Raw genomic sequence first — 25,713 nt, 5'->3', positions numbered from 1 at the left:
GACTAGTTGCTCACTATCTTGTTGGAGGGTGTCAAACTCGACTTAATGCATCACAAGGCATACTAATCCTAGTCCCTTGCTTCCAGTGGCTTTTTGGCCAAACATTTATAAATTGACTGACAAGTTGGAGTAAACCTGCGGGCGATCCTATGTGCATCTGTGAGCTTAGTGCGTTTGTCAAAGGCAGGTTGCGTCTTAGGGGTCATTATATGTCGGTATCGTAAAATATCAGGTCCTAGGATGCTAAGCATAATTTTAACGCCCATTAGAAAAGCAATACAGATCTAAGCATGCCAGGCCAAACTCCAACCCTCTAAATTTGGGTAACAAAAAAAAAAAAATAAAAAATAAAAATTAAAATAAAATAAAAATAAAAAATAATATAAAGTTATACCAGTAGGCAACGTGGTAAGCATAGCTACAAGTGGGAGTCCAGCAAGGAGAGTCCATGTGGGTCATTCAAGCTAGGTCACTGCAGCCATTGGCTGAGAGTGGTGGTGATGGGACTGTCAGTTAGTGGGGCCAGTTCAGCCTATACCTCTGCTGGGTAGGGTGGAGAAGTTGGCACCGTCGTTCAGTAGAAGCCACAGGGGTGCGGCATGGTGCGAGTTGGTGTCGGCCGTCGGCCAGCCCCAGGTCATTATGAAGGCCTTCACCTGTGTTCCACCGACTCTGTTGCTCGGAGAGGCCGGGTCGTCCCTTCGTCGGGCGCCATGTGGGGCTCGGGTGTTCTGCTGCCGCCAGCGGCGGGCACACCTCCGGCGGTGTGGTCAGTGTCTAGGAGTCTGACTCCATGTGGTCTTCGGCCTGGGAAGGCGTTGTCGGCGGCCCATGGTAGAAGCCTCTGGTAAGTGAGTGAGTTGTTGGGCGGTCTGTCGTAGTGTGTTAGTACCTCGCCCCTGCTGCTATGGGTGAAGCTTTGGGCCTTGAGGTAAGACTTTGAGCCTGGCTGGGATACTGCTGACTGAGTTAGGCCTTTTGGCTTGCGTTTGAGATTCCTTTGACATGTGAGGTCATGGCTGGCCCTTCTCGCTGTCTGCTTTAGTCTGGCGTTCGTTATACCACCGCCATGCTGGAGGTCTTTTAGTGACAGGTTGCTTGCTGATTTGCCGTGAATAAGGCAGTCGGTGGTGTGAGGGCTCAGCCCTCAGGAGGGTCTGGGCTGGATGGGACATTTTTACCTCCAGTTTGCGCCAAAAGTCTTGGAATATTCTCTCCAGCCTCGCTTCATATCTCAGCTCGCCCAACTCTTCATCGGGCTTCCACGTGGCTGGTGTTCCCCCGTCCTCCATGCGGCTAGTATGGTCACCTGTATATGGGTCGGGGTCAACCCCATGCTGTGCATGGTGGACCAGGATATCCCCCCCGGACCTGTGGGGGGGGGAAACGGGACTTTGTGAGGTCTCGTTAGTAGGAGAGGAGAGGGACGGGAGATCGGTCGATTCCCCCGCCCGTAGCCCCAGCTAGGCCGCAACCGCTCCACATGGCTTTTGTCGGTCAGCGTCTCGGCTTTCCACACCGGGACACTCCAGCCGTTGTCTGCGGCAGGTGGGTACCCGTTTGGGTCAGGTTGTGAGCGGCAGGAGTCCCGGCAAGTTGCTTGAAAGTGTAGATTAGTAGGGAGCTCCTGCATGTTGCGACCGTCCGCCATGCTGGTCAAGCCCCTCCCCCGATATTTTTATCTTTTACATGCAATACCAACCATGAGGAATTCGTGAGAATCCACTAAGTTGATGAGCCTGAAAATCACTTCCATTTTGTGAGTGTAACATATAAATAAGGGGCCACTTGTGAATTGACGTTAATCCCCTATGAGCGTATTCTTTCTTTATTCTATAGGTCTAGGTATATCCCATTTTTCTATATCAAGGGACCATCTGAGAATACCACCCGGACATAGAATATTTTCAATTAAAAAATAAATAAAAACTATATAAGATTGGGGCACCTGCCAAGAGCGTTGAACACCGACAGGGCTATTTGCTGAAATCTGACTTTTCACAAAAAAAATATATATGAAAAAATTGTAAGCAATATAGCTGATCTGAAGAAAATTTCTAACTCTGCTAGTCATAACACGACGATTTAGGCCTCAGTATTGCCCTTTGGAGTCTTGTGACATACTCTGTCTTACACTCTGCCCTCCAATAATCTCCCCCTCATAGTGTGTACTCGATGTGTGTGTTGTATGTGTGCGCCATGTGCGTGCATGGAATACGAACGGTGCGAACACACTGCCACATGTATTCGATAACACACCATCACTCACTATCTGACCCAAACACACACCTCATATTACCAGCAGCTGCCTCGATGTTCGGTAGTGGTTGTTTAGCCTGTCCCATGCTCTCTCTGTCCATTAACAGTGTGTCGGCCACCGGGATAATCCTGAGCATTGTGAGGAGCGGTTGGCTGCTGCTCCTCACACCACCAGTGAGCTGCAGCTGGCACCATCTATGGCATCTCAGAACTCAAAAAATAACAAAAAGGTAGCATAGAGTCCATCTGGTATACTGAAAAGTGCATAACTGGGTTCTTTGCATAATGTCACCAAATGTTTGAAACGCTCTTTGAATTTGTCAAAAACTGTATAAATCTTAGAAATTCAGCTAGCACAATCTACAAATTATATGCAGATTCCGATTACATGACACCAAGTCAGTTCTGATCATGACAGGTGCACTTAAAAAAAAAGAAAAAAAAAAAGAATCAAGTTTTATGGGTCAGGGATTGTATCTTGTTCTCTTAGCTTGCTAGCTCTTACACATTGTAGGACAGAGAGGTCAGCGACAGGCTGTGATAGTCAAATATGTCAATAATACATAGCCTTTTATCACAATTATTTAAATATGGAATAGTGAAGCAAAAAGTTAGACAACTTACCCTACGTTTCAGATTATGCTTCTGTGATTTAACATGTTGTTCCAGATCTGCTGGGTTATCATGAAGCAGGACATTACAAGCAAAGCAGTGAACCGCATCAACCCGATGCATGAAATGTTCCTGTCCGATACCTAAGACAAAGACAACCTGTTTGTAAACATATCAGATGTTCTGGTGAACCATTCACACTGAAACCATATCCCCACCTTTGAATGAATCATTCTTGGAATTCAGATTTCTTCTTTGCCGTTCAAGAGAGACACTCTTGTTGGTGCTAATCAAATAACTCTACGGAACAGAGAAAAAAAAAACAGACGTCACTACACGTTAGGAGGTATGAGCAAGTGGAAAGTTACATTTCTCAAAGTTTACCTTTATAAAGTTTACATGTTCCTGGGGTAAATGGTTATACAGGTAGTTCACTGTGTCTCTATGCTGACAAGTCCTAAAATGCCTCTCAAGTTCTACTTCATCTTCAGTGCGGAACCTGCACAAACTGCATGTAAACACTGTTCCAGAATGGAGGGCTCTGAAGCTAGGTTTATTTCCTTGCATTGGATGTTCGTCTTTAACAGTTTGTCTGTAAAGAAAAGATGAGTGGTGGAAAAGGCTTCCTTTAATGAAAAAAAATCTAAATCAAACCACTAGCTGGTTAATAGGCTTAAAGGGGAACTGTCACTTTTTTGGAAATTACATCACTGAATAAAACATCGAAAAAAATAAAAAATATATATAATATAATTTGTGCTAAAAGGAACACTGTAGGCACTGTAACTGCTTCATCTAATTGAAGTGGCTGCAGTTTCCTGGCACCATCCTTCCGTTCTGTGTGAAACGTTTTTTTTTTATATTTTAAAGCTGAGATTCCCCAGATGCTCATCCCCTCTGTGTTGCCCAGGCAAATGAAGAGTCATTAGCCTGAGTAGCAATGGGCGGCTGTGAGTGTCAACCTACATCTTTCACCCCATCACAGTACATGGTATGGCCATCAGGAAGTGTATAAGTCAAGCAATAAGTCAAGCCTTAGCCACACCTCTAGTGGGGGCAGGGCTTGTGAAGCCTCATTTGGTGTTAAATTGCACGAAAATGGTTTAACAGTAAAGGGAGGGACAGTTCCTGGGGATTCCAGGGCCTATAACCAATTCAATGAAATTGAATGGGTATAGTGACTCCAGTGTTCCTTTAATTTTTTATGATATTGTGTTTTCTATAAACTGTATATAACAATTCTAGAAACTAATGTTACAAATGAGTTCAGGGTTTTGGCAGAGCTTGATTGACAGAGGCAACGTGAAAGCACTCCGTTAAAATTATAGAGTTACAGTTATGTAGATTTCCATGTTTAATTTTAAGGGCTCACAAATACAAATTAGTTAAAGGTATTAGTAACATAATCTTTTAAATCTTGGGAAGTAACAGTTACTCTTCAACAGTATACTTTGATTTATGTATATTGTAAAATAATGTATATTCCACCAGCAGGATATTTACAGACAAGAAATTTACAAAACAAGACTCCTATATCAAATGGCATTTTTTTTTTCTAAAATTTTTTAATTTATGTTTAATGAAATACTGTGATCGTGCAGTATGTAACCTGTGACCGTACAACATTTCATATATATGGCGTATACAAATCTTTATCTTCATAGGGATACAAATCTTTTTACTCTTCCAATGTACAGCACTATCATAAACATGGCAGTGTGTGACATTTAACCCCCGTAAGGACGGTAGGCGCACTGTGCTGTACTTAGTGGCCCGGTCCTAAACGCTGTCCTGCCCACTTATCAGATAGCCGCAGATCACCCGCCACTGGATAAAAAAAAAAAAAAATTATATATATATATATAAAAATGGAGCACTCAAAAGGTCTTCAATGCCGTGTATTTATTGTGCCAATATTTACAACATCGTGCAAATTATCCTGATCGACGTTTCGGCCCCTAAGAGTCTTTTTCAAGATAGATAGAGATATATATATATATTTTTTTATTTTTACAATTTGACGAACCTGCCTGACAACCCAGGCAGAAAGTCCAGAGAATTTGGTTTAACCCTGTAACTTTCCAAGACACCATAAAACCTGTACATGGGGGGCACTGTTTTACTCGGGAGACTTCGCTAAACACAAATATTAGTGTTTCAAAACAGTAAAACGTATCACAACGATGATATTGTCAATGTAAGTACCCTTTTTGCATTTTTCACACACAAACGGCACTTACACTGACAAGATCAACATTGTGATACGTTTTACTGTTTTGAAACACCAATATTTGTGTTCAGCGAAGTCTCTTGAGTATAACAGTACCGGTTTTATGGTGTTTTTAAAAGTTACAGAGTAAAATTTAAGGCTTGGATTTCAGGAATGAGAATTATCCCCAATGATGGCATACCATTTGCAAAAGGAGACAACCCAAGGTATTGCAAATGTGGTATATGCCCAGTCTGTTTTAGTAGCCACTTAGTCACAAACACTGGCCAAAATTAGCTTTCATATTTGTTTTTATACAATTTTTCCCACACACAAATATATATATATGAACGCTTTTATAACTTATTACCGGCACTGCATAAGCTGTCTAGTCAGGCCATGTGATCGCGAGTGCCCCGTGATCACATGGCCCAGGAGCGCCGAAGCTTCCAGGCAGTCCCGGGGGATCTGCGTGGACCTGATTAGTACAAATGACGGCGGGGATGTTCTATGCCATCCTGCTGCATTTAGGACGGCATAGAACACCCGCCGTCCTTAAGGGTTTAACTGGTTACATCTAGTCCTAAAATCCAGAAACTCTCCTTACTTGTCATACAGAGCAGCAGCTTCCTGTGCTTTCTTTAATTTCTTCTTTTTCAGTTTCTCTTTTTTCATACTAACTAAAATAAAAGATAGAACAACTTAATATATTGTACAGTTATAGTTCTAACATAAGAGTATGTAGCAGGAATATCAAGTCACAAAATTCAATGATGTCCCACTGGCAGAACTCACCTTTATTTTCCCTTCCATTTTGAGCTTCGGTTGTCTCCTACACAAAAACAGAAAGTGTCAAGACGAGGGACCAGAGAGCGCGAGCACAGACTGTGAGGTGGTGATAGCACACACTGTATTTTGTAAATTGTACAGAGTTTTGGCCCTTAAAAGCCAAACTAAAACTATAGTTGACTTGAAGTATTTCTCTTTACTATTGTGGAGTAAAACAAATTACTAACAATTCAGACTCATAAGCAACCTCTTAAATTTATTTTCTGAGTGATTAGGAGATACTTTCCACATGTGGGTCCCTTGCAATAGTTTAGTTTATCATAATCACAAACCATAACTTTCAGCTTCCAATTCAATAAAATGTTTGAGTATTAAATATTTTTTTATTGGTTTGATCACAAAATACATAAAACTCAAATTACACAATAAACACAATAATTTCACTTTGACACAATGTTACATAAAACATACAAAACAATCGACCTGTCAGTTAACAATATATTATTATACTATTATAACACAGTACAGGTATTACCCTATAACTGTCAATTACTTTAACATATTGTCCTCATCCCGGCTCTTACGCAATTACCCCTATAACAAACATATTCCCCAAGCCTCCATCTTAATCCATTTTTAACACCCATACCCTAAAAAGAGGATAAACTGAAGATATGACCTACTAAAAGAGGAGACACTATATAAATATATAGAGAAAATAGAAAAGTATAAAAAAAAGATCATAAAAATAAATAAATAACTAAAAAAAGAATAAATAACTTTAAGCCTAGGAATGAGACAAATCCCAAGAGGTATCTTTGGGTGCCTATACTTAAACTACCACACACATACCGCAGTCATTGTTCCTAGGATCTAAAGGGACGGTGGGCTGACGAAGAGGAATAACTATAATAAGTTTTATCCAAGGGTCAAACAATCATCCCAGACTGCCCATCTATATTTCGGGTCTATAGAAGCCCCTAAGTGCCCATCTTCTCTTTCTAATGTTCTATTTCTCTGCATCACCCTCTCTACTTCTGACCACTTTGGGAGCTCTCCTCCCTTCCAATTTACAGCAATTAACCATTTCGAAATCGATAGACTCTAGAAGGGATTTTAGTTCTTTCATACAATGGCTAGGTAAAAGATGGAATAAAGTCAGTTCTGGCGTTAAGTTAATATTTTCACCTGCAATTCAAGATATCCCAATATTTACCTCCTGCCAGTAGATTTGAATGTAGGGGCAGGACCACCACATATGCATTGCTGAGCCTACTTGATTACAGCCCCGCCAGCATAATTTATATGCATCATCTTTCTTTATTTTCCAAAGTTTTAACGGTGTTACATACCATCTATTTAAGATTTTAAAGTACATTTCCCTATATGAAACATGTTTAATTTATCGGTTGAGGTGAAGGCTCCCACCCATACTTCTATAGGCCAGGATTGACTTAATTCTTCTTCCCAAATTCTTATACTTAGAGATTTAGTATCCAACTCCCTAGCTCTTAAAATATTAAAACATGTTGACAGCAAGTGCTTCTTATTTGTTGAGCTTATTATTTTTTCACAAGCTGTCAATTGTCTAAACTGCTTTACATGATAACTTGAGGATGAAATCTTAGACTTCAACTGGTTATATTCCATCCATAAACTAGAAGGGACCTTAAAGTTAGATTGTAGATATTCAAATGAAAAAAATTGATTATTAACATATAAATCCTTTAAGTGTCTACAACCCAGTTTCCACAGCCTCTCAAGCAAGGGAGACTGAAGATGTTCCCACAACCAAACAATAGGAGTAATAGGGCTTTGTAATGGAATCAGAGAATATTTACAGTTCAATTTCAGCCAACATTTAGCAATATACCAAGTTGTCGAATCTTTACTATGCATTAGGACACCAGATACATCCTCTAAATAGATTGAGTTCAGATGTGTTTGTTAAAAAAAACAAAAAAAACGCTTCTATCGACATCCAATTACTGTTCTTTTCCTCTTCCTCCCATCTCAGGATGTGTGCCAGTAGGGCGGCTTCCTGATATCTCTTAATGTCTGGGTATGCTAACCCTCCATTAGAATTTTTTTTTTTTTTTTAACTAAAATCGGTATCTTAATTCGCATGCTTTTATTTTGATGGATAAATAGATCAATCGTCCTCTGCAGCTTACTAAGCAAATAAACGGGACACTGCCAGGGTATACAGCGCATGATATAGATGATCTTAGGTAATATTGTCATCTCAAATCGCTGCTATTCTACCCGACTAGGAGTTTTTTGAGGTTTTTCCATGTAGCCAAAATTTGCATTACATTAGAGTAAACTAATTGATAATTAACGGTCAGTATTCTTTTCATTTCAACAAAGAGTTATCCCTAAATGAGTTATTGAATGTTGCCAGTTAAATGGATATAAATTGAATTAATGCATTTTTCACAATTTGCCTCATATGAAAGGACAATGCATCAGATTTCTTTACATTTAACTCATAATTGGAAACTGCACTGTACTCTGTTATAATATCTTGATTTTTCAGGATTTCCTGGTGTTAATATTACGTCATCCGCATAAAGGGAAATTACATGGTGCCTTTGGTTTACTTCTATTCCTGTTATATCTGGAGATTCTCGAATCGTAATCGCCAATGGTTCAATGATTAAGGCAAAGACTAATGGAGATAGTGGGCAACCTTGCCTGGTGCCATTTGAAATACCAAACCTCCCTGAACGAAAGTTTTGGCCGATAACACTAGCAGTCGGTGAAGAGTATAATGCAGCTATCGCCTTGGCGGCAAATTCACCTAGACCATATTTAGACAGGTTGAGGAACGTCCCAATCCACCCTGTCGAAAGCTTTCTCAGCGTCAAGTCCTACAAAGATTGCTGCTATTATATTTGATCACGGAGATTACATTTAATAATTTCCTGATATTATCTGAACCCAATCTCCCCTGAATAAAACCCGTTTGATCCAAATTAATCAGTTTGTGGATATATTGATTCAATCTCTCCGCTAAAATGTTAGCTTTATATCCACATTGAGCAGAGATATAGGTCTAAAGTCACTGCATTCTGGCGTTGGTTGATTTGTTTTAGAAATTGTAATTATTTGTGCTTCGAACAACTACAGGTGTGCTTGGCCTGCTTTCTTAATTTAATTTAATGTTTGGGACAAATAGTTAGCGATCTCCTCTTTGCAGAGTGAATACAATTGATTAACCCATCTGGGCCAGGCGCTGAGCCCGTTCTCAATTTTGAGATTGCCCACTTAACTTCTTGTTCTGTAATATCTTCGTTTAACTTTATCAACTCTATTTGGGAAACTTTAGGAAGAAAATTTTTATCCAAAAAGTCAGCTATTTTTCTTTTTTTCCCCATCATTATCCATACTTGGGGGGTGTAGATTATAGAGATCATGGTGATATTTTTCAAAACATGCGGCAATATCTCCCGGCTTAACAAAAATGTCTTTATTATATAATAACTTATTTATTCTACGCTTATTTAAATTTTGTTTCAACTTGTTGGCCATCAGTTTCCCTGCTCTATTTTGACCGTGATATAATCTTTGTTGCATAGCCCATACAGATTTATCCACCAGAAGTTGTTGAATTCTTTTAATTTGTAATTGTATTTCTCGGATTTTATTTATCTTTAAATCAGAAGTAGATTTTTTATTTTCTCTATCTAATATAATACTGTTATGGGCAAATGCAAATATTACAAGTTTTAGAATGAAATGTTGTATTTCTTAAACTGTGTACTTTGTCTTTAAGAGATATTGCAAATTGACAAGGTGTTAGAAATGGAACATATTGTTTTTCATAGATGTTTCTTTAAGCAATAATATGTTTGCGCCAATTTGTCCCAGACGAATTACAATAACAATAATGCATAAACAAGCTTCAAGGCTATACTACGACTCTTTCAGTACACAATATACTGTGGTAACCCCAAGTTAATGGAACTTCCCCAAATCCGGGAATCTCCCACGACTGTGCACTTACGTCTTAGTATAAACAACAGATAAGCTATTCAGACTTTGGGAAGCCATCTTGTCCCAAGTTGGTGGAAGTTCCCCAGGTCCGGGAGTTTCCCATGACGTGTGCACTTGCTTTTAGTTATGACCTTGTATCTAAAGGGAGGTCCTAAATTGATTTAAAGTAGAAAAGTAACTTTTTCATATATGAACTACAGTGACCGTAAAATGACGACACCTAAATAAATAGGTGTACTTTTTAAATGTTAAGACACAGAGGAGAGATTTGGAGACAGACGCTGCTCCATCTTAAAATGACTGAGAGGCTGACATGATGACATGTTCAGAAGGGTATGTTAACCTATTAATGATATTTGCAAGCATTTAATTTCATCTTATAAACTCTGCTATAATGGATTTTATATGTCTATATTTATATTTTTATATAATAAATATCTAAAAGACAAAACTATTGCTTCCAAGACAATCCTTATTTTATATTGTATTCTCAATTATTTATATATGTTAAATAGAGGATCTCTTACTAACTATATAAAATTATGGCTAAGATATCTGTATGGTTAGCCCTACTAAGTTCTATGCTTTAAGACATTATAGTGGTAAATAAGGGAACCGCCAGCGGTTACAATACGTTCTATATGCAACTCTCTTAGTGATTTGTCTCTCTGCTTCCTTAACCTTGACTGCCATTTTATCATTATCCCTCTTATATAAGCTTTGTAAGAGAGCCATACCATTTGTTTTGAATCTAAAGAGCCGTCATTACTTAAAAAAAAAATGCTGCCGTTTCATTTTTTAAATTGTTTAATATTTCCGTGTCCTTTAATAAATCTATCTCCATAGCATACTTTTCTTTGCAGAAAGATCATTGCCCAAAGTTACTCCCACCAACCCATGAATAGACCAGGTGATCACTCCTATTTCTGCATATTTAATTTCAGAAATGCCCTGGCCATCCATAAAAATATAATCCAATCTACTGTACATTTTATGAGAAAAAAAATAAAATATATACCGGTATTTAAGTAGCAGTTTGTAAAACCTTTTAGAGTTTTGGACTAACTGGGGGTCAGCTTTTGTTGCTCCTATAGAGTTTCTATCCATAGATGGATTCAAAGGTAAATTAAAATCTCTGTATACAACCAAAGTACCTGCAAAAAATGTCTCACTGATAAACTTCATTTGCCCTTTATTGGGGGCATACATATTTAAGATTGTAAATTTCTGAGAATTGATCAAACCTGCCCAAAGAAGATAGCGTCCCTTCTTTATCTTTTATGATAATTTCTTCTTTTATTAATAATACTTTATTAAATATTATTGAAACCCCTCTCGATTTACCTTTCAAATAAGTAGCACTATAAGGATTAGAATAATATCTATGAGGAGGAGCCTAACGCTTGAACTGGACGGACGCAAATCTTCCGAGCTCCTGCCAAATACGACAAAAATCACGGAATATCGGTGTACCGCTGCAGGCAGACTACTACAAATACACTAGGGTACGTACCCCATCACTCCAGTGGCACAGGCAGAGACCAGATGCCCTTTCTATTCCCACAAACGGGCAGGAAAGTACGCCGCAGAGTCGGGGCCTTTAGCACGCTATCGGCCTCACAAGCTGCATCAGTCCTCCTCGGCTTCCCGGACGAAGCAGACTTGTACCCACACAAAGCCAGAAGGCATACCCCCCAGTGGGGAAAACGATGGGCCGAAAATCCCAAAAGGCTCAGGCCAGCGCGACTAAAGACTCCCAAGCCATAGGAACCTTGCTGCAGCGCCCGCCGGCCCACAAAATGGCGGCCCCGCCAGAACATGAGACGGGCTCCAGCAGCTCGGACTCTGCCTACGGAGAACAGGGGGAACCTGCAAACCCAAAGACAGCCACCACAATGACTACAGACCCGGATGATCTGACCCCAGCCACTAAGCTGGACATAAAAAACCTGCTGTTGGAGTTAAAGCAAATGTCACCAGCAGAGATGGACTTAATGAAAACGGAAGTCCAAGCTGTGACTGCCTGAGTCCAGGCCCCAGAGGAGGACATCATGGACGTACAGCAAGAGGTAAAGGGGCTAAGAGATACAGTAATGCAACTACAGGCTGCCCACAACGAGATGACGACCGAAACCGCCACACAAATATAAAGATCAGGGGCATCCCAGAAGCGATTGACCCTACTGAATTACCACACTACCTCCGACGCCTTCTCATCACCCTACTACCCCACACGATAACCAAAAAACTCACACTAAGAGGCTGCTTCCGTATTAGCAAGCCCAGGCAAGCACCAACAGCTGCACCCGGGGACGTGATCGTCCGATGCCAATCCATTGCTGACAAAAGCCGCATCATGGCTGCGGCCAGAGGAAAAAACACGTTGGAATTTGAATCGGCACAATTAAGCTTTTACCAGGACCTAACTAAGAACACTTTAATATGGAGGAAATCCCTTGGCCCGGTCACCCAGAGACTTCGGGAGGCAGGATTGGAGTACAGATGGTCACAACCAAGAGCACTCATAGTAGAGAAAAATGGCATTACCACCCGCTGCCAGTCACTGACCGATGCTGATGCCTTTCTCCAAGCCCTAGGAATCTCAATGGGACCCGCAACTCCTGAGACGCAGACCACGTCGTCCAACTGGGACCCAGCACAAATTGCTCCCTTTGTCCCCCGTACGAGAGGGAACCCAGGAGCCAACACTTGAACGATCGTCACCAAAAGAGACTCACATGTCAGAGTACCTCTGATTAGCAATAACCTCACAGTTCTGATTTAGGTTTTGTTAAGTTTTTGTTATAATCATCAGCCGTTACTTTCTCGCAGTGTTTGCACACACCACCCAACTGAGCACATGTACACTAGACACACCTGCCCATCAACGGCAGCTCCACTAAATCTTGGGAGAGTGAAGCACTCCTCACGAACAGAATCACCATCAACTGAAAATCCCCTGGCCCCCTTTGATTAGGAGGTCATACACACATCACTCCGACATGCACTTGTCCCCCCCTATATGTCCAAGCATGCCCCACTTCAAGATCCGTAGCCATCACATACCCGGAGAAGCATATATAGCACACACGGCAACACTTCATGGAGAAAACAACACCATCACTAAAAGGCACAGCGGGGACCCATTTAATAATAGTCTCCTCACCCCACCCCATTCTCGTATACGCAGAACCGAAGAGACCCTCTCACACAAGTTGCCCAACCAACACTACCACCTATATAATGACATAGCAACCTACATGCTTGAAAGGGAGTACAGTAACTAGTGTTATTTCTCTATTCTTGTAATTTCTGTTCTCCCCTGTACCTAGACAGACGTATTGTTACCACCACCACTGGTAGTCCAACCAGCATTGGTATCTCATGTTAAAAAAAAAAAAAAAAAAAAGAGGCTGATATACGCTAGAGTGCACATACCTTGCATACCTTGTCTAATATCTGTGTAATTGCTCTCACTTGTTTAACAACCTGTATTGTTTTATCACATGCCTCAATAACACAAAGATAGGATTGTTTAAGTATCAAAAACAAAAAATGTGCATATACTCCCTGCCACTGTTTACCATGTATACAATGTGTGCGCTGTTGTGGCGCTTGACCTAGCAATGTACCTACCTGCACAACAAAAATAAAGAATTAAAAAAAAAAAATAATATCTTTTACCAAAAAAAATTAATTTTATTGGTCTGCCAGTGAGTTTCTTGGATACAAATTACATCCGGCTTATCCCTAGACAGGTTTTTAAATGCTATACTCAGTTTCCCTACTGTGTTTAACCCCTTAACATTTTGGCTAATAATCCTCAGAGACATAGACCAATCCAGCCACGACTCTGAGGACCCTCTAATCCACCTTCATCTGCACCTTCCCTCCCACAAAACAAGACAAACACATTCACAACCATTCATACTTAGCATTAAAAGAAACGGATATCATCTTTTTAGAAGATCTACCTACTTAGAAAGTTCCCACTCCTCCCTCTACCTCCCAAAAAGTGGAGAATCAAACTAAGTTTCAAACTAACCTTGGCGGAGGTCACCAGTTGAGCATTCCAATGGTCTTTATATTAAACAACCTAATACAGCCCAGGTCTAAAAGGCCTCTCTTATCTATAACACAAAGTCAATTAATAGAGTAGTATGGGTAAGCAATCCATACGGGCCCACAAAGACCCATAAAGGAAAAAAAAGAAAAAGGTATGGCCATGGGCATGAAATCAAACATCCAAGAACCAGAGGAGGGAGGATGTTCAAAGAGAAAGAAAAAAGAATCCCTAAGTGTAGCCGCCCCAAGATATAAGCTTATTTTATCGCCCCCTATATAGGCTCCACTTAACTTTCCCAATCTTATGGGCCCTGTTACTACTTTAAATAGAGAAAGCAATTGGAGATAGGAGAGAGTGCTTTATGATTGTTATCCTCCCTATTCTGAACATTCAATTCAGCATGTTAGGAAATGTGAATTACCTTCATTACCTAAATCACTTCTATAATACAATAAAGCCTCTTAAATCTCCCAAACCTTTACCCTGTGAGAATATCCTATTTTGTGCAATTTCCCATTTACTTATTATCTATTTTGTGAAATTTATAAAATATATCTTTATTACTTAAAGACATCCTATATTATCCTCCTTTTATTACCATAAATATTTATCCAATAAAGATTCCCTATTGTGTGCATTTTTCAATATAACAATTAATATCATTAATATAAGCATAACATTCTTTGTGAACCAATACAGACCCTTAGTGTGATTTGTCAATTGTGTCATCCTTACTCAAAAAACCTCTATATTTTCTCCTTTTAACTACAAGTATTTATCCAATACAGAATATCCCATTTTGTGCAATGTTTCAATATAGCAATTAATATTATCACCAACATTAAATATAATCTTAACATTGTATCAAACAAGGCCCTATATGGCCATTCCATTAACATTTGTTTCAAACATTGTGCAGTTTTGGCCTCATTCATTTGCATATTCACCAATACTATACTTATCATAAAATCACTTCATTCTATCTAATACCCTCCATTTTAATTTAAATAAGCATTTATCCAATAACACCACTTCATTTTGTGCAATCCTCCAAATGTATTATAGCATTATAATAGATAACCTTATATTTTTATCCAAAAAGTCATCTATAGCTAATTTATACAAATGTAATTAATAAAAAAGCACCCTAATGTAAAAAAATACCTATTCACCAGTGTTATCTACTTATAAATGGATTCCTTTAACCCAAAGTATTCCACATTCTAACAAAATAGCCAAAATGTTCTTCATCTTAACCCCAGTTACACCTCCTTCAAGATGAGCATCTTGACACAACTCTATATTGGTTCTGTCCCTTCTCCCTATTTTCTCCATTTAGCTATATCTTAAGACTTCACCGAAGGATCTATGTCTTTAAGAAACCTCTCCCCCTCTTGCAGGGAGTTGATTACTTTAATCTCCCTTTCACTTTTAATAATTAGTTTATTTGTAAGAAATATTTTTTTCCCTTAATGCTTTGGTTATCGTTCTAAATTTTCTACGTTCCATAATCACTTCTCCTGATATATCCGGGAAAATTTTCAATTGCTCATATGGATTCTCAAAGATTTTACTTTCAAAGGTCTTCTGTAATATTTTATGTTTGACTGTAAAAAAATGTAATTTCACTATCACACCTCAAGGCAATTCCCTTGAAGCATTACGTTAAAGAGGTAATCTATGGACTTTGTCTAGCATGTGGGCCCTCTTGAATTCTGGGATGACCAGACAGTTCAAAAATTTTATCACGTAATTATGGAGTTCCGCCTGCCCTACTGTTTCAGGTATCCCTCTTATACGAATATTATTTTGTCTAGAGAAATTATCCAATCTACTATATTTCTGTTTCAGGTCTAAAAGTTCCTCTTTCAATTTCTGTATTTCCAACTTGGAGTGATTCTGTGATTTTATTACAGAGTCCTGTTGGGTACCCAACTCTACTACTTTCTTTGATAAAGTATTAAGATGTTTTTAGCAAGCTCCTTTGTAAATTCCTGTACAATTGAGCTCTTTAAATCTTTCAATAGGTCGATCATTACTTCTTTCAGATTGGCTATCGTAAGATGTTCCTCCCTCTGACTCTCCACCTCTCCTGGCTCATCTACTAATGATGACTCAGCTAATGTCATTAGGCTGTCTGAATGTTCTAAATTTTTTTGCAATCCTGATGTTAAAACTAACTCCTCAGAGTTTTTACGTTTATTAATTGGATAGAAAAGATTCCTTGTCGGATTTCCATTTTCTTTACCTTTCCCTTTACCCCTTATGCTTTGATTATGCTTATTTTTCATTTTGTTCCCTCTTTTACCAGTGGTTATAAAGTACTAAGAGGAGAGGGTCAAAAAATCCCAATTTGCAAACACTATAAAGCACATATATACACTAGTAGTTGGGGGGAAAAAAAGAAAGAAAAGAAAAGAGGAGGGGAGAACCCCGGTTATGCTGTATTACAACCGGCTTCTGCCAAATTCTGCCACAGGTCCCTTGTTATTTATGTATACTAGGTCTTCAATTCTCTGTAGGAACCTGGATAAATATGAGAGCCTGAAGCGGAGTTGTCCCTTCGATCAGTTCTTATATTCCAATTATACCTTAAATTATACCTTTTGCCAACTTCAGTCACAAGACCTTTATTATGTATATATACTGATCACTCAGATGTCTGGGTTCTCTATAGCAGTGTTTCCCAACCCAGTCCTCAAGGCACACCTACCAGTCCAGGATTTAAGGATTACCCAGTTTTGTCTAAGGTGTTTTTTCTTTTTTTTCTAAAAACACCTTCGACAAAACTGGGTAATCCTTAAATCCTGGACTGGTAGGTGTGCCTTGAGGACTGGGTTGGGAAACACTGCTCTATAGGGAGACTGGATGCATATCCAAATGTAAGACAAAATTGGCCCTTTAATTCGTTCTTATATTCTATTTGTACTTTAAGCCTTAAACCACTTTTATTTCATAAGCAGTCAAAAAAGTGGGTCCTGTTTAAAGAATTCCAGGAAGCAAATCTTTCACGTATCAACGTATCAAGACTAAGTGACAAATTTAAAAAAAAAAAAAAAGCTCCAATGATGTCCCAATTTCATAGCCAAAAAAAAAACCACTCATTTGCTTATTTTATACCAGCCTTTAGATTCAGGGTATAAAATAACCCACATAGCAGATTATCCCCTCTGGCAATATTTAGGCGATATTTGACCTCGCAGAGCTTAACAGCAATACTGAGGAATCATTTCAGAACCACCTCTCCAAAAAACAGATAGGAGATAGAAAACAAATATGTATATAATATACTGAAGCGGTCTCACCCACGTTTCCCTCTGCAGATTGTTGCGGTCGGCGGACATAAGGAATGGCAGAGCAACGATGCTTAGGCAATAATGAGCCTTATGAGATATTAATTCTTAGCTGGATATCGGGAATGATGAGTTGGGGATAATTGGGGGGTATTCTCCCCTCTCTTCTGCTCTCTTTCCTCTTGCTTTGTCTTACCCCCTCTCACTTCTCCACTTTCAATGCCGTGCTTTACTTTATCGGAACTTTCTCACCGGCTGTTTTATTCTCATTTGCTCCTTTGCTCTCTTTAGTTCAAACCTTCTTTTTCCTCTGGACCTTTACTTTAATTCTTTTTGAGCCTGCTTCCTCTTCACACTTTTAACCTCTAATCTTCTCTTTTTTCCAATTCTGCTCGCGGCGGCATCAGAGAACACTTCCACGAGTCTCACTTCACCAGCGGCGTTTAATCAGAGAGGCCTGGTGTTGCGCCATCAGACTGCATCTCATTCTGCTCGACCGACCTCTGCCATCGCCCGCTAGCGTCTCGCGCTAACTACATCCGGGGTGTGGCCACATCTTACACAATTCAATAAAATTTTTGACACCAAACAAACTAGAGATGTCCCTTTTTACATTTGTTGCTGCAATTATTGCTGTGAATTAGTCAGCATCCCAATATCTTTGCCTACCTATTTAATGTGCACTTGCCAGGAGTACACAAATTTAAGCTGAACTGAAAGGAACATAACATTTAATCTATACATTATGTTAAAATAATTGCTAGGTAGTTCATATTTGCATTTTAGCAGTGTGTTAATAGTTTTCCGCTCTCCTCCTCTAACAAGTCCAGCAACAGTTAAGATTCCAAACTGGGAGGGTTCTAATTGTCTAAGCTACTTCCTGTAAGACATAGATCAATGGTGATTATGTAATTATTGGGGATTTGCATCAAATGCAACCCCTCTGATTCTGGAAGTGCAACGTCACCTCTGGCATCATTGGGCATCATTAGCCAGTCTGAAAGTTCTGGGCTGCCCAATATCAATCCTGTGCAAAATTGGCACAAGACATGCTGGTGCCGGACAGTCAATTGCGACGTACGGAAAAGATGTCAGCAGAGGAAGATTGGACTGAGAGGACAACGCTGTGCTGGATTGAGGTTGGATCTCAGGCTAGGAATAGTTTGTTAAAACACTGTTTTTTGGTTATAGCAACAGTTTAAAGATCCACCTTAAGTGAGGCGTTCTAGGACAAATTTGACCTTCTATTATTAAAAAATGGAACACCCTCCTGGTTTTCCTTCCAACTTCCACTTGCTCCCCTGAGCTAACGGAAGTGGAAGGAGCGCTCTACTTCAGTATTCATGCCTCCCCTCACATAGTTGTTCTCATACCCAATATCAGACCAGTGTTCTTTCTGAACACTATTTGCACACGTGTACAAGCAGGCACATGAACTCTGATTGGTTTTTAAAGGGGAGGGCTTGCAAAGGCTTCATAAAACTGCAGCTTTTTGTAAGATATACACCCAATGAATACATGTATGTATGCATTCATTGGATTATAGCTACTAAACTGCAATTATTTTGTTTTCCCATGTTTTTGCCTGTGAAGTGGTCCTTTAAGTATACTTTAGAATCCATCTTTAAAGATATATTTATGTATTTAACTTGCAAGTAATTCAAAAGAGTAATACGATAATGGGAAAACAAAATATGAACACGTAGCAATTAAGAAAAGATGACATGTAATCCACAAATGTGCGAGACTAGGTGGTACTCACACAGATTGTATGGACAAGTGCACTATAAATTCTTGTATGGCTTACAAAAACTGCCCAGCAAATAAGCACTTTTGACTATGTGTTAATGTAATAAAACAGGAAGACCCACATTTAAATATGCCTCTATTTACAGTCTAAATAATCAGTGGAACATTTTGGCTACTCCTGCATAATACTCACAGCTGTCTTGTTCTGTGTCTTTGACTGATCCAGTATCTTTTGTTCTGCTAAAAGAGAAAGAAAGGCAAGTAGAAAACATGTAAGAACTGAGAATGTATTTTTTTCCCAGGGAGAGGTTAAAAGTGTCAAGTTATTATCTGCTAGTCAGGTTTAAAGGTTTCTAGCCAACACAGCTTTATGGCATACTTTTGCAGTAACACTGTTTAAACGGAATTATAAGGCACTATAACAACTTCATCTAAATTAAATTGTTCGGGGGCGGAGCTTGACTGCCATGCTGCCTGGACGTGCTCAGCTAGAGCTCCCGGGCCAAGCTTCAATTTTCGGGGACTAATCCATGTCCACTCACTCTGGCAACCCGCAGCCTGCAACCTTCTTACCCACGGGACGACACTGCACCTGGGGATACCCGATGTAAGGGTCCCTCCCGCTGGATTACCCGTCACGAGGCTAGAGGCCTACCCACGCTCGGGCCGAGGGGAGACGGCCGCTCTCCTGGTTCGAGGGCTGAAGGTGTGGCCCCCTCTTGAAGCTGCCCCCCCCCCCTTTGGACCGGCGGGGGTTATCCCGGTCCCCACTGGCCCATCACGCAGACCCGAGCACACAGTAATCCGGTAATAAGACACAAGCACAGGCCACAGCACCCACACGCAAGATGGCGGCTGAACAGGCCCAACACAAGTCCACCCTGTTGGCAGCGACCCAGGGGAACACAATAGACTCCCTAGCTGAGCGTATAGACGCAGCCTTCGAGCGCTTCTGGGCCAAACTGGAGGCTCGCACCGTGGCAGAATCAACCCGGGACTGGAGAGGTGAGCGGAGCGAAGAGAGGCAGGGGAAGAGCGGGCCCCCTCTGGGCTCAACTATCAAGCCTCAAAGAGTACCTGCATTCAAAGGCCCACCCGGGCAGGGAGCACACAGGGAGGCAATCTCCCAGCATCATCCACAGCAGCTGAAGCCCAGACGCCGCAGGCGGCATAGAAACACCTGGAGCTCAAGCTATCCCCACCAGAGGAAGGATCCGGACTCAAACGTGAGCAACCGACTCCGTGGCAATGAGATGCGAGCTCTCCTTAGAGCCTGGGGCTGGAGGGATGCCAAGCTCTGCGCCTGTCTCACGATGCCCCATACCTGCCTCAGCGGGCTCCCACGCACTGGCGTCGGCTGAAACTGGACTCAAACTGCAGGTCTGGCCCCCATTCCTATCCAGACTGTTGCCTAGTTGGACTACACAGACACCGTATGCTAATGTGCCATTTATATCCTAGCACAGCACTAACTTGGACTTGAGTTCTTATCTTTCATTACCTTATCCTACAAGTCTAAACGTTGAAGGGATTGCCCTAAACTGCAATGCCAGTAGCGTATGGGTTAATAGGGCTACAGTGATTTATATGGCTAATATGTTTTGTTTTTGATTCTGGATTTTTATTCACTACTGTAGACTAGTACAGATCCTAGCTTACCTAGTCCTACACATATATGCCTAAATATTTAAGCCTAACTGCAGTACTAATAAAAGGTTGACTTGTATGCCAATGATGGTTAGGGTAGGCTAGCTCTGCAATTACTAGCGGGATATGCCAGTAGAGCAGACTACCATAATATAACGTATATTATGCTATTGTGCGCCTGGGAGTTGTACCTAGCATGCTAAGTCCAACCCGCTATAACCATACACAGAAATGTCAATGTTATCATCTAATGCACAATCCTCAAAAGTACTTCCCACTGAGCACCATTTGATATCACTGCTGTAGAAGGTTTGCTGCATGCCTATATACTGCTTAAAACCCGTCTACTCTCGCATAGGCTAATCTGACCTGTCATTGAGCAAGCAAGCATACCATTAAGCTATCAGTAAGGTAAAATATATAAGCCTGTTCGTCTCTCAACCTGTCACCTACTCTGTATAATACTAAAAATGTGCACGGTTATTCTATGCCATACGACTGTTAAAATCCATCAGGGTGTCTGCCTGCACCAGTGGCTGTGGCGGTGCCAGCTTGTTCGATCTATTGTTGTGTCCTTGGGCCCAGTGGTCTAAATGTTTTACAGTTTATCTTTAGTCCTAAACCTAAACATGTAATTCTCTGTCACTCTGCACATAGGTCTAAGACCCGGAAACATTTCTACTTAATTATAAAAAGTGCAGCAACTCGGATTAATGCTTAACTACTTACTACTTGTTGCCTGGCTAATCCTCCTTACGTATCTACTAGTTACACAAAATTTGTATTGTTTCTATTGTTCTATATTATTGTTATGCAGTCACGTGTGAGCCATTGATCCATCTATTTAATATATAAAAAAAAGAGGCAGAAGACTATCTGAGGTGATATATATTGAGCTGTTATGACCCCTACATGTATTTACTGTATCATCTCCCTCTCTTCATTCTGTATCCTTGCAATTTTATGCCTCAATAAAAGAAAGATTGACAATAAATTAAATTGTTCTAGTGCCAGGAGGCCCCAGGCACATTCTTACCTTCAGTGGGTTAAACATTTTTAACCCAAAATCGCCTCTAGCGCCGATCTCAGCTCCCTCCCACTGGCGGCACCTGGCTTCTGAAATTTAAGATTAAGGGAGTGCAGCTGAATGGCTGAGAGTGGCCAGATGACACTCTCAACCCATCAGAGACTCCCCATTCACTAAACTGGCTTGGAAAAAAGGTATGTTTCTTTCCAAGCCAGTTTTGTTTAAATGGGATTCACTGATTGGCTGAGAGCATCAGCTGACTGCTCTCAGCCAACCAGCAGGTCTGCACACGGCTTTTAGCATAATAGATGGATGGCATGGTAAAAACTTAATATCACAAACGAAGTAGAAGTCAAAGGAACACAAACCTGATCCGACCCCTTGAGATTGGTGGAATGCGCATTGGGGCCAAGCCTAGACGGAGCTTAGTGTGGTATCTTTAGACAGATGCAGTTAGGAGCTTCGGTATTCTCTTTCTGCAGACTTAAGCTCATTACTATTTTCCTTCATTATGTTTGGTTACTTTACCCTGTTGTCCTTTTCTCACTTATTTACAAACCTTCTGTTAGAAATATTTATCTGGATAAGAGATAGTTGTTTGTATGAGATGTCGACAGTGTTTGTTTCCCATTCTCTAGTTTTGGTGAATACAATATTTAGTGGATTACTCTTGATTCTAGCTGCTGGGCTTTGAATTGATGCTGGATGGTGGTTAACTATTAGGTATTGTAGGAGCTTGACCATGGCACCCAGGTTGCTGTGGGAGCCCTATTCTAAATTCTCTCTTGGGAAAAATTGCTTTGTCTAGATGTAATCATTATCAATAAGTTGCAGTATAGTTGACGCAATAGTTTGAGACATTAGAAGTTTATAGCATATTTGAAGGATTTCTTTGTATGAAATTGGTATATATTTAACAAAATTAAATGCCAACAAACTAAATAACTATGTTTTGTGTATTCAAACATGGTATATATAAACATAGTAGAGATTAACACCTTAAGGACGGAGCCAAATGTACACGTTGTGAACAAAACAAAACGTAAACAAAACCTGGCATTTGCGCTATATGTCTGTCCAACCGTAATTCACCTCTTTCATATTAAATGCACCCCCCTTACTATATATAATTTTATTCAGAGGAAACAGGGCTTTCATTTAATTTCAAATATTTAGCTATGAAACATAATTTAATATGATATAAATGGGAGAAAATAAGACATTTTGTTATTTTTTTTTTAGTTCTACATGACATTTTAACTGTCAATGTCATAATACTGTTTGCTGAATACAAATATGTGTATTTTATGGCAGTAAAAGCAAAGTCTCACGTGTAAAACAGTACCCCCTATGTACAGGTTTTATGGTGTTTTGGGAAGTTACAGGGTCAAATACAGCACGTTACATTTGAAATTGAAATTCGCCAGATTGGTTACGTTGCCTTTGGGACTGTATAGTAGCCCAGGAATAAAATTCACACCCATAATGGCATACCATTTGCAATGGTAGACAACCCAAGGTATTGCAAATGGGGTGTGTCCAGTCATTTTTAATAGCCATTTGGTCACAAATACTGGCCAAAGTTAGCGTTAGTATTTGTTTGTGAGTGAAAAATACAAAAAACGGCAATTTTGGTCAGTGTTTGTGACTAAGTGGCTACTAAAAAAAGTTTGCAATACTTTGGGTTGTCTACTATTGCAAATGGTATGTCATCATAGGGGTAATTTTCATTCTTGGGCTACCATAGGGTCTCAAAGGCAACTTAACCAATCTGGCGAATTTAAATGTGAAAAAAATGAAACACAAGCCTTATATTTGACGCTGTAACTTTTGAAAACACCATAAAACCTGTACATGAGGGGTACTGTTGTACTCGGGAGACTTCGCTGAACACAAATATTTGTGTTTCAAAATAGTAAAAAGTACCGCAGCAATAATATCGTCCGTGTAAGTGCTGTTTGTGCGTGAAAAATGAAAAAAACATCACTTTTACTGGCGATATCATCGTTGTAATACATTTTACTGTTTTAAAACACTTATATTTGTGTTCAGCGAAGTCTCCCGAGTAGAACAGTACCCCCCATGGACAGGTTTTATGGTGTCTTGGAAAGTTATAGGGTTAAATATAGTGCTAGTAAATTAAATTCCCTATACTTTCAGCATGGGTTGTCAGGCTAATTGTAATTAATCAAGATACCTAATTAATGAAAAATATTACATACATATATGTGTAGAATATATATATATATATATATATATATATACACACATACACACACATATATATATACACACACACACGGATGTGTGTGTGTGTGTGTATGTATATAAATATATATATATATATATATATATATATATATATATACACACACACACACATATACACACACACACAGAACGAAATATATATCTATATACATAAATATATACGTATATATTTATGTATATAGATATATATTATTTCGTTCTACGTGTATTTTGATATAAATATATATTAATATTACAATACAGTTAAAACGAAATAACACATCTATAGATTTTATTTTTTTTATTTTTTTTACGTATTTACATATTTTTTATATTATATATAAATATATATATTTAATCAGTATACGTGTAATTTGATAATATATATATATTTAGACTGTATGTGTGAGTGTGTATATGTATATATATATATACACACACACACACACACACACACAATATATATACATGATCTAAGTATATATATATATATATATATATATATATATATATATATATATATATATATATATATATATATATATATATATATATATATATATATATATATATATATATATATATATATATAGCAATAGAAAAAATATACCAGCACTCCTAGGATTTTCAAATGAAGTTTTCCTTTTATTCCAAAGTACAATATCGACGTTTCAGCTCTCCCTCAGAGCTTTCATCAGGACATATACAAAATTCTAAAACATAAACAGACTTATATAGGGAGCTAAAATCAAGGTAAGTACTCACTTTTACAGCTGATTGTCATTTCCCATTCCCGCCCGATTGCTCAGGTTGCCTGTGCATGTACTTCCGGGTATGGTCATGTGACCACCATAAGGAGTTCCGATTCGCCGAGCACATCACGTTTCCTGGGCAACCATGGGCATATTACCTCATTGGTTAATCCCCCGTGTACTGGTGCTGTCAAGGCTCAAAATACATCATTGCCACGGACTTCCTATTTACACGTCACCATGGTAACCTGATTGCAGCCGGGCTGATTTTCTGGGAAGGGAAATGTACAAAGAAACAAACAAAGGGGGAACACACTTATTTATATGTTAATATACCAGGGCTGTGTGAAATCTACTCCTAGAATGTGCATATTAGTAAGGATTATCTACTTAACTGTGCACAATAGTGTGTCTTATACAAAAAGTGCAAATTTTAATCTGCTCATACAAATAAATGAGAAACAATCAACATATGTAAATATATTACAAAAAATTAGTGAAAATATGCTAAATCACTTAGCAAATGTAAATATGTGAAAAAAACGTGTTTAACAAATGTTGCATGAGTTGTTGATAAATGTGATTACATTAAATATGAGGAATTATTATGTGAAAAAAATTGCAAGTGCCACAAACTATTTTACAATCCCCATATTTAACAATTAAGTGTCTGATGTTACCTCTATGAATGAGTCATTATTATATTCCAAGAAATCCTGCTTTTGCGAGCCCACCTTGAATCATTATTTAAAAACATTATTAATATGGAATTCTTAGTTAACAGTAGTAGTAGTATATAACTAAGTCTAAATCACGTCACATATTAAATCACCCCAAAAAAACTGTTAAGGAGTATTTTTCGTTCAGGCCCTTGGGTGCCAAGGTGTTCAGTTGTGTTATCCAATATATTTCGCGTTGCATCAGGAATCTGCCTCTGTCCCCTCCTCGGGCCGATATAGGTATATGTTCAATTGCCACACATCTCAGGGAAGATAGTTGATGTTGGTGTTCCAAAAAATGTCGGGCCACAGGTTTGTCCGACTTGCCATCACGATAGGCAA

General features: G+C 39.3%; 1 protein-coding gene across 1 annotated transcript in view; it reads right to left on the bottom strand.

Annotated features, from left to right (window-relative positions):
• The window catches only part of LOC134602921 (A-kinase anchor protein 8-like), a 62,831-nt gene that overhangs the window by 12,360 nt on the left and 24,758 nt on the right, over positions 1 to 25,713 (bottom strand). The window contains exons 7-12 of the mRNA XM_063448397.1: positions 19,170 to 19,216; positions 5,876 to 5,912; positions 5,688 to 5,760; positions 3,256 to 3,463; positions 3,090 to 3,171; positions 2,884 to 3,014 (exon numbers count right to left, since the gene is read on the bottom strand). Coding sequence (XP_063304467.1) covers positions 2,884 to 3,014; positions 3,090 to 3,171; positions 3,256 to 3,463; positions 5,688 to 5,760; positions 5,876 to 5,912; positions 19,170 to 19,216 — 578 coding nt within the window. The remainder of the gene's footprint in view (positions 1 to 2,883; positions 3,015 to 3,089; positions 3,172 to 3,255; positions 3,464 to 5,687; positions 5,761 to 5,875; positions 5,913 to 19,169; positions 19,217 to 25,713) is intronic.

The sequence above is a fragment of the Pelobates fuscus genome, chromosome 3 (assembly GCF_036172605.1).
Source record: "Pelobates fuscus isolate aPelFus1 chromosome 3, aPelFus1.pri, whole genome shotgun sequence".
NCBI classification, from domain to species: domain Eukaryota; kingdom Metazoa; phylum Chordata; class Amphibia; order Anura; family Pelobatidae; genus Pelobates; species Pelobates fuscus.
Note: the sequence above shows the minus strand (reverse complement) of the source record. Positions and strands in the feature narration are given on the sequence as shown.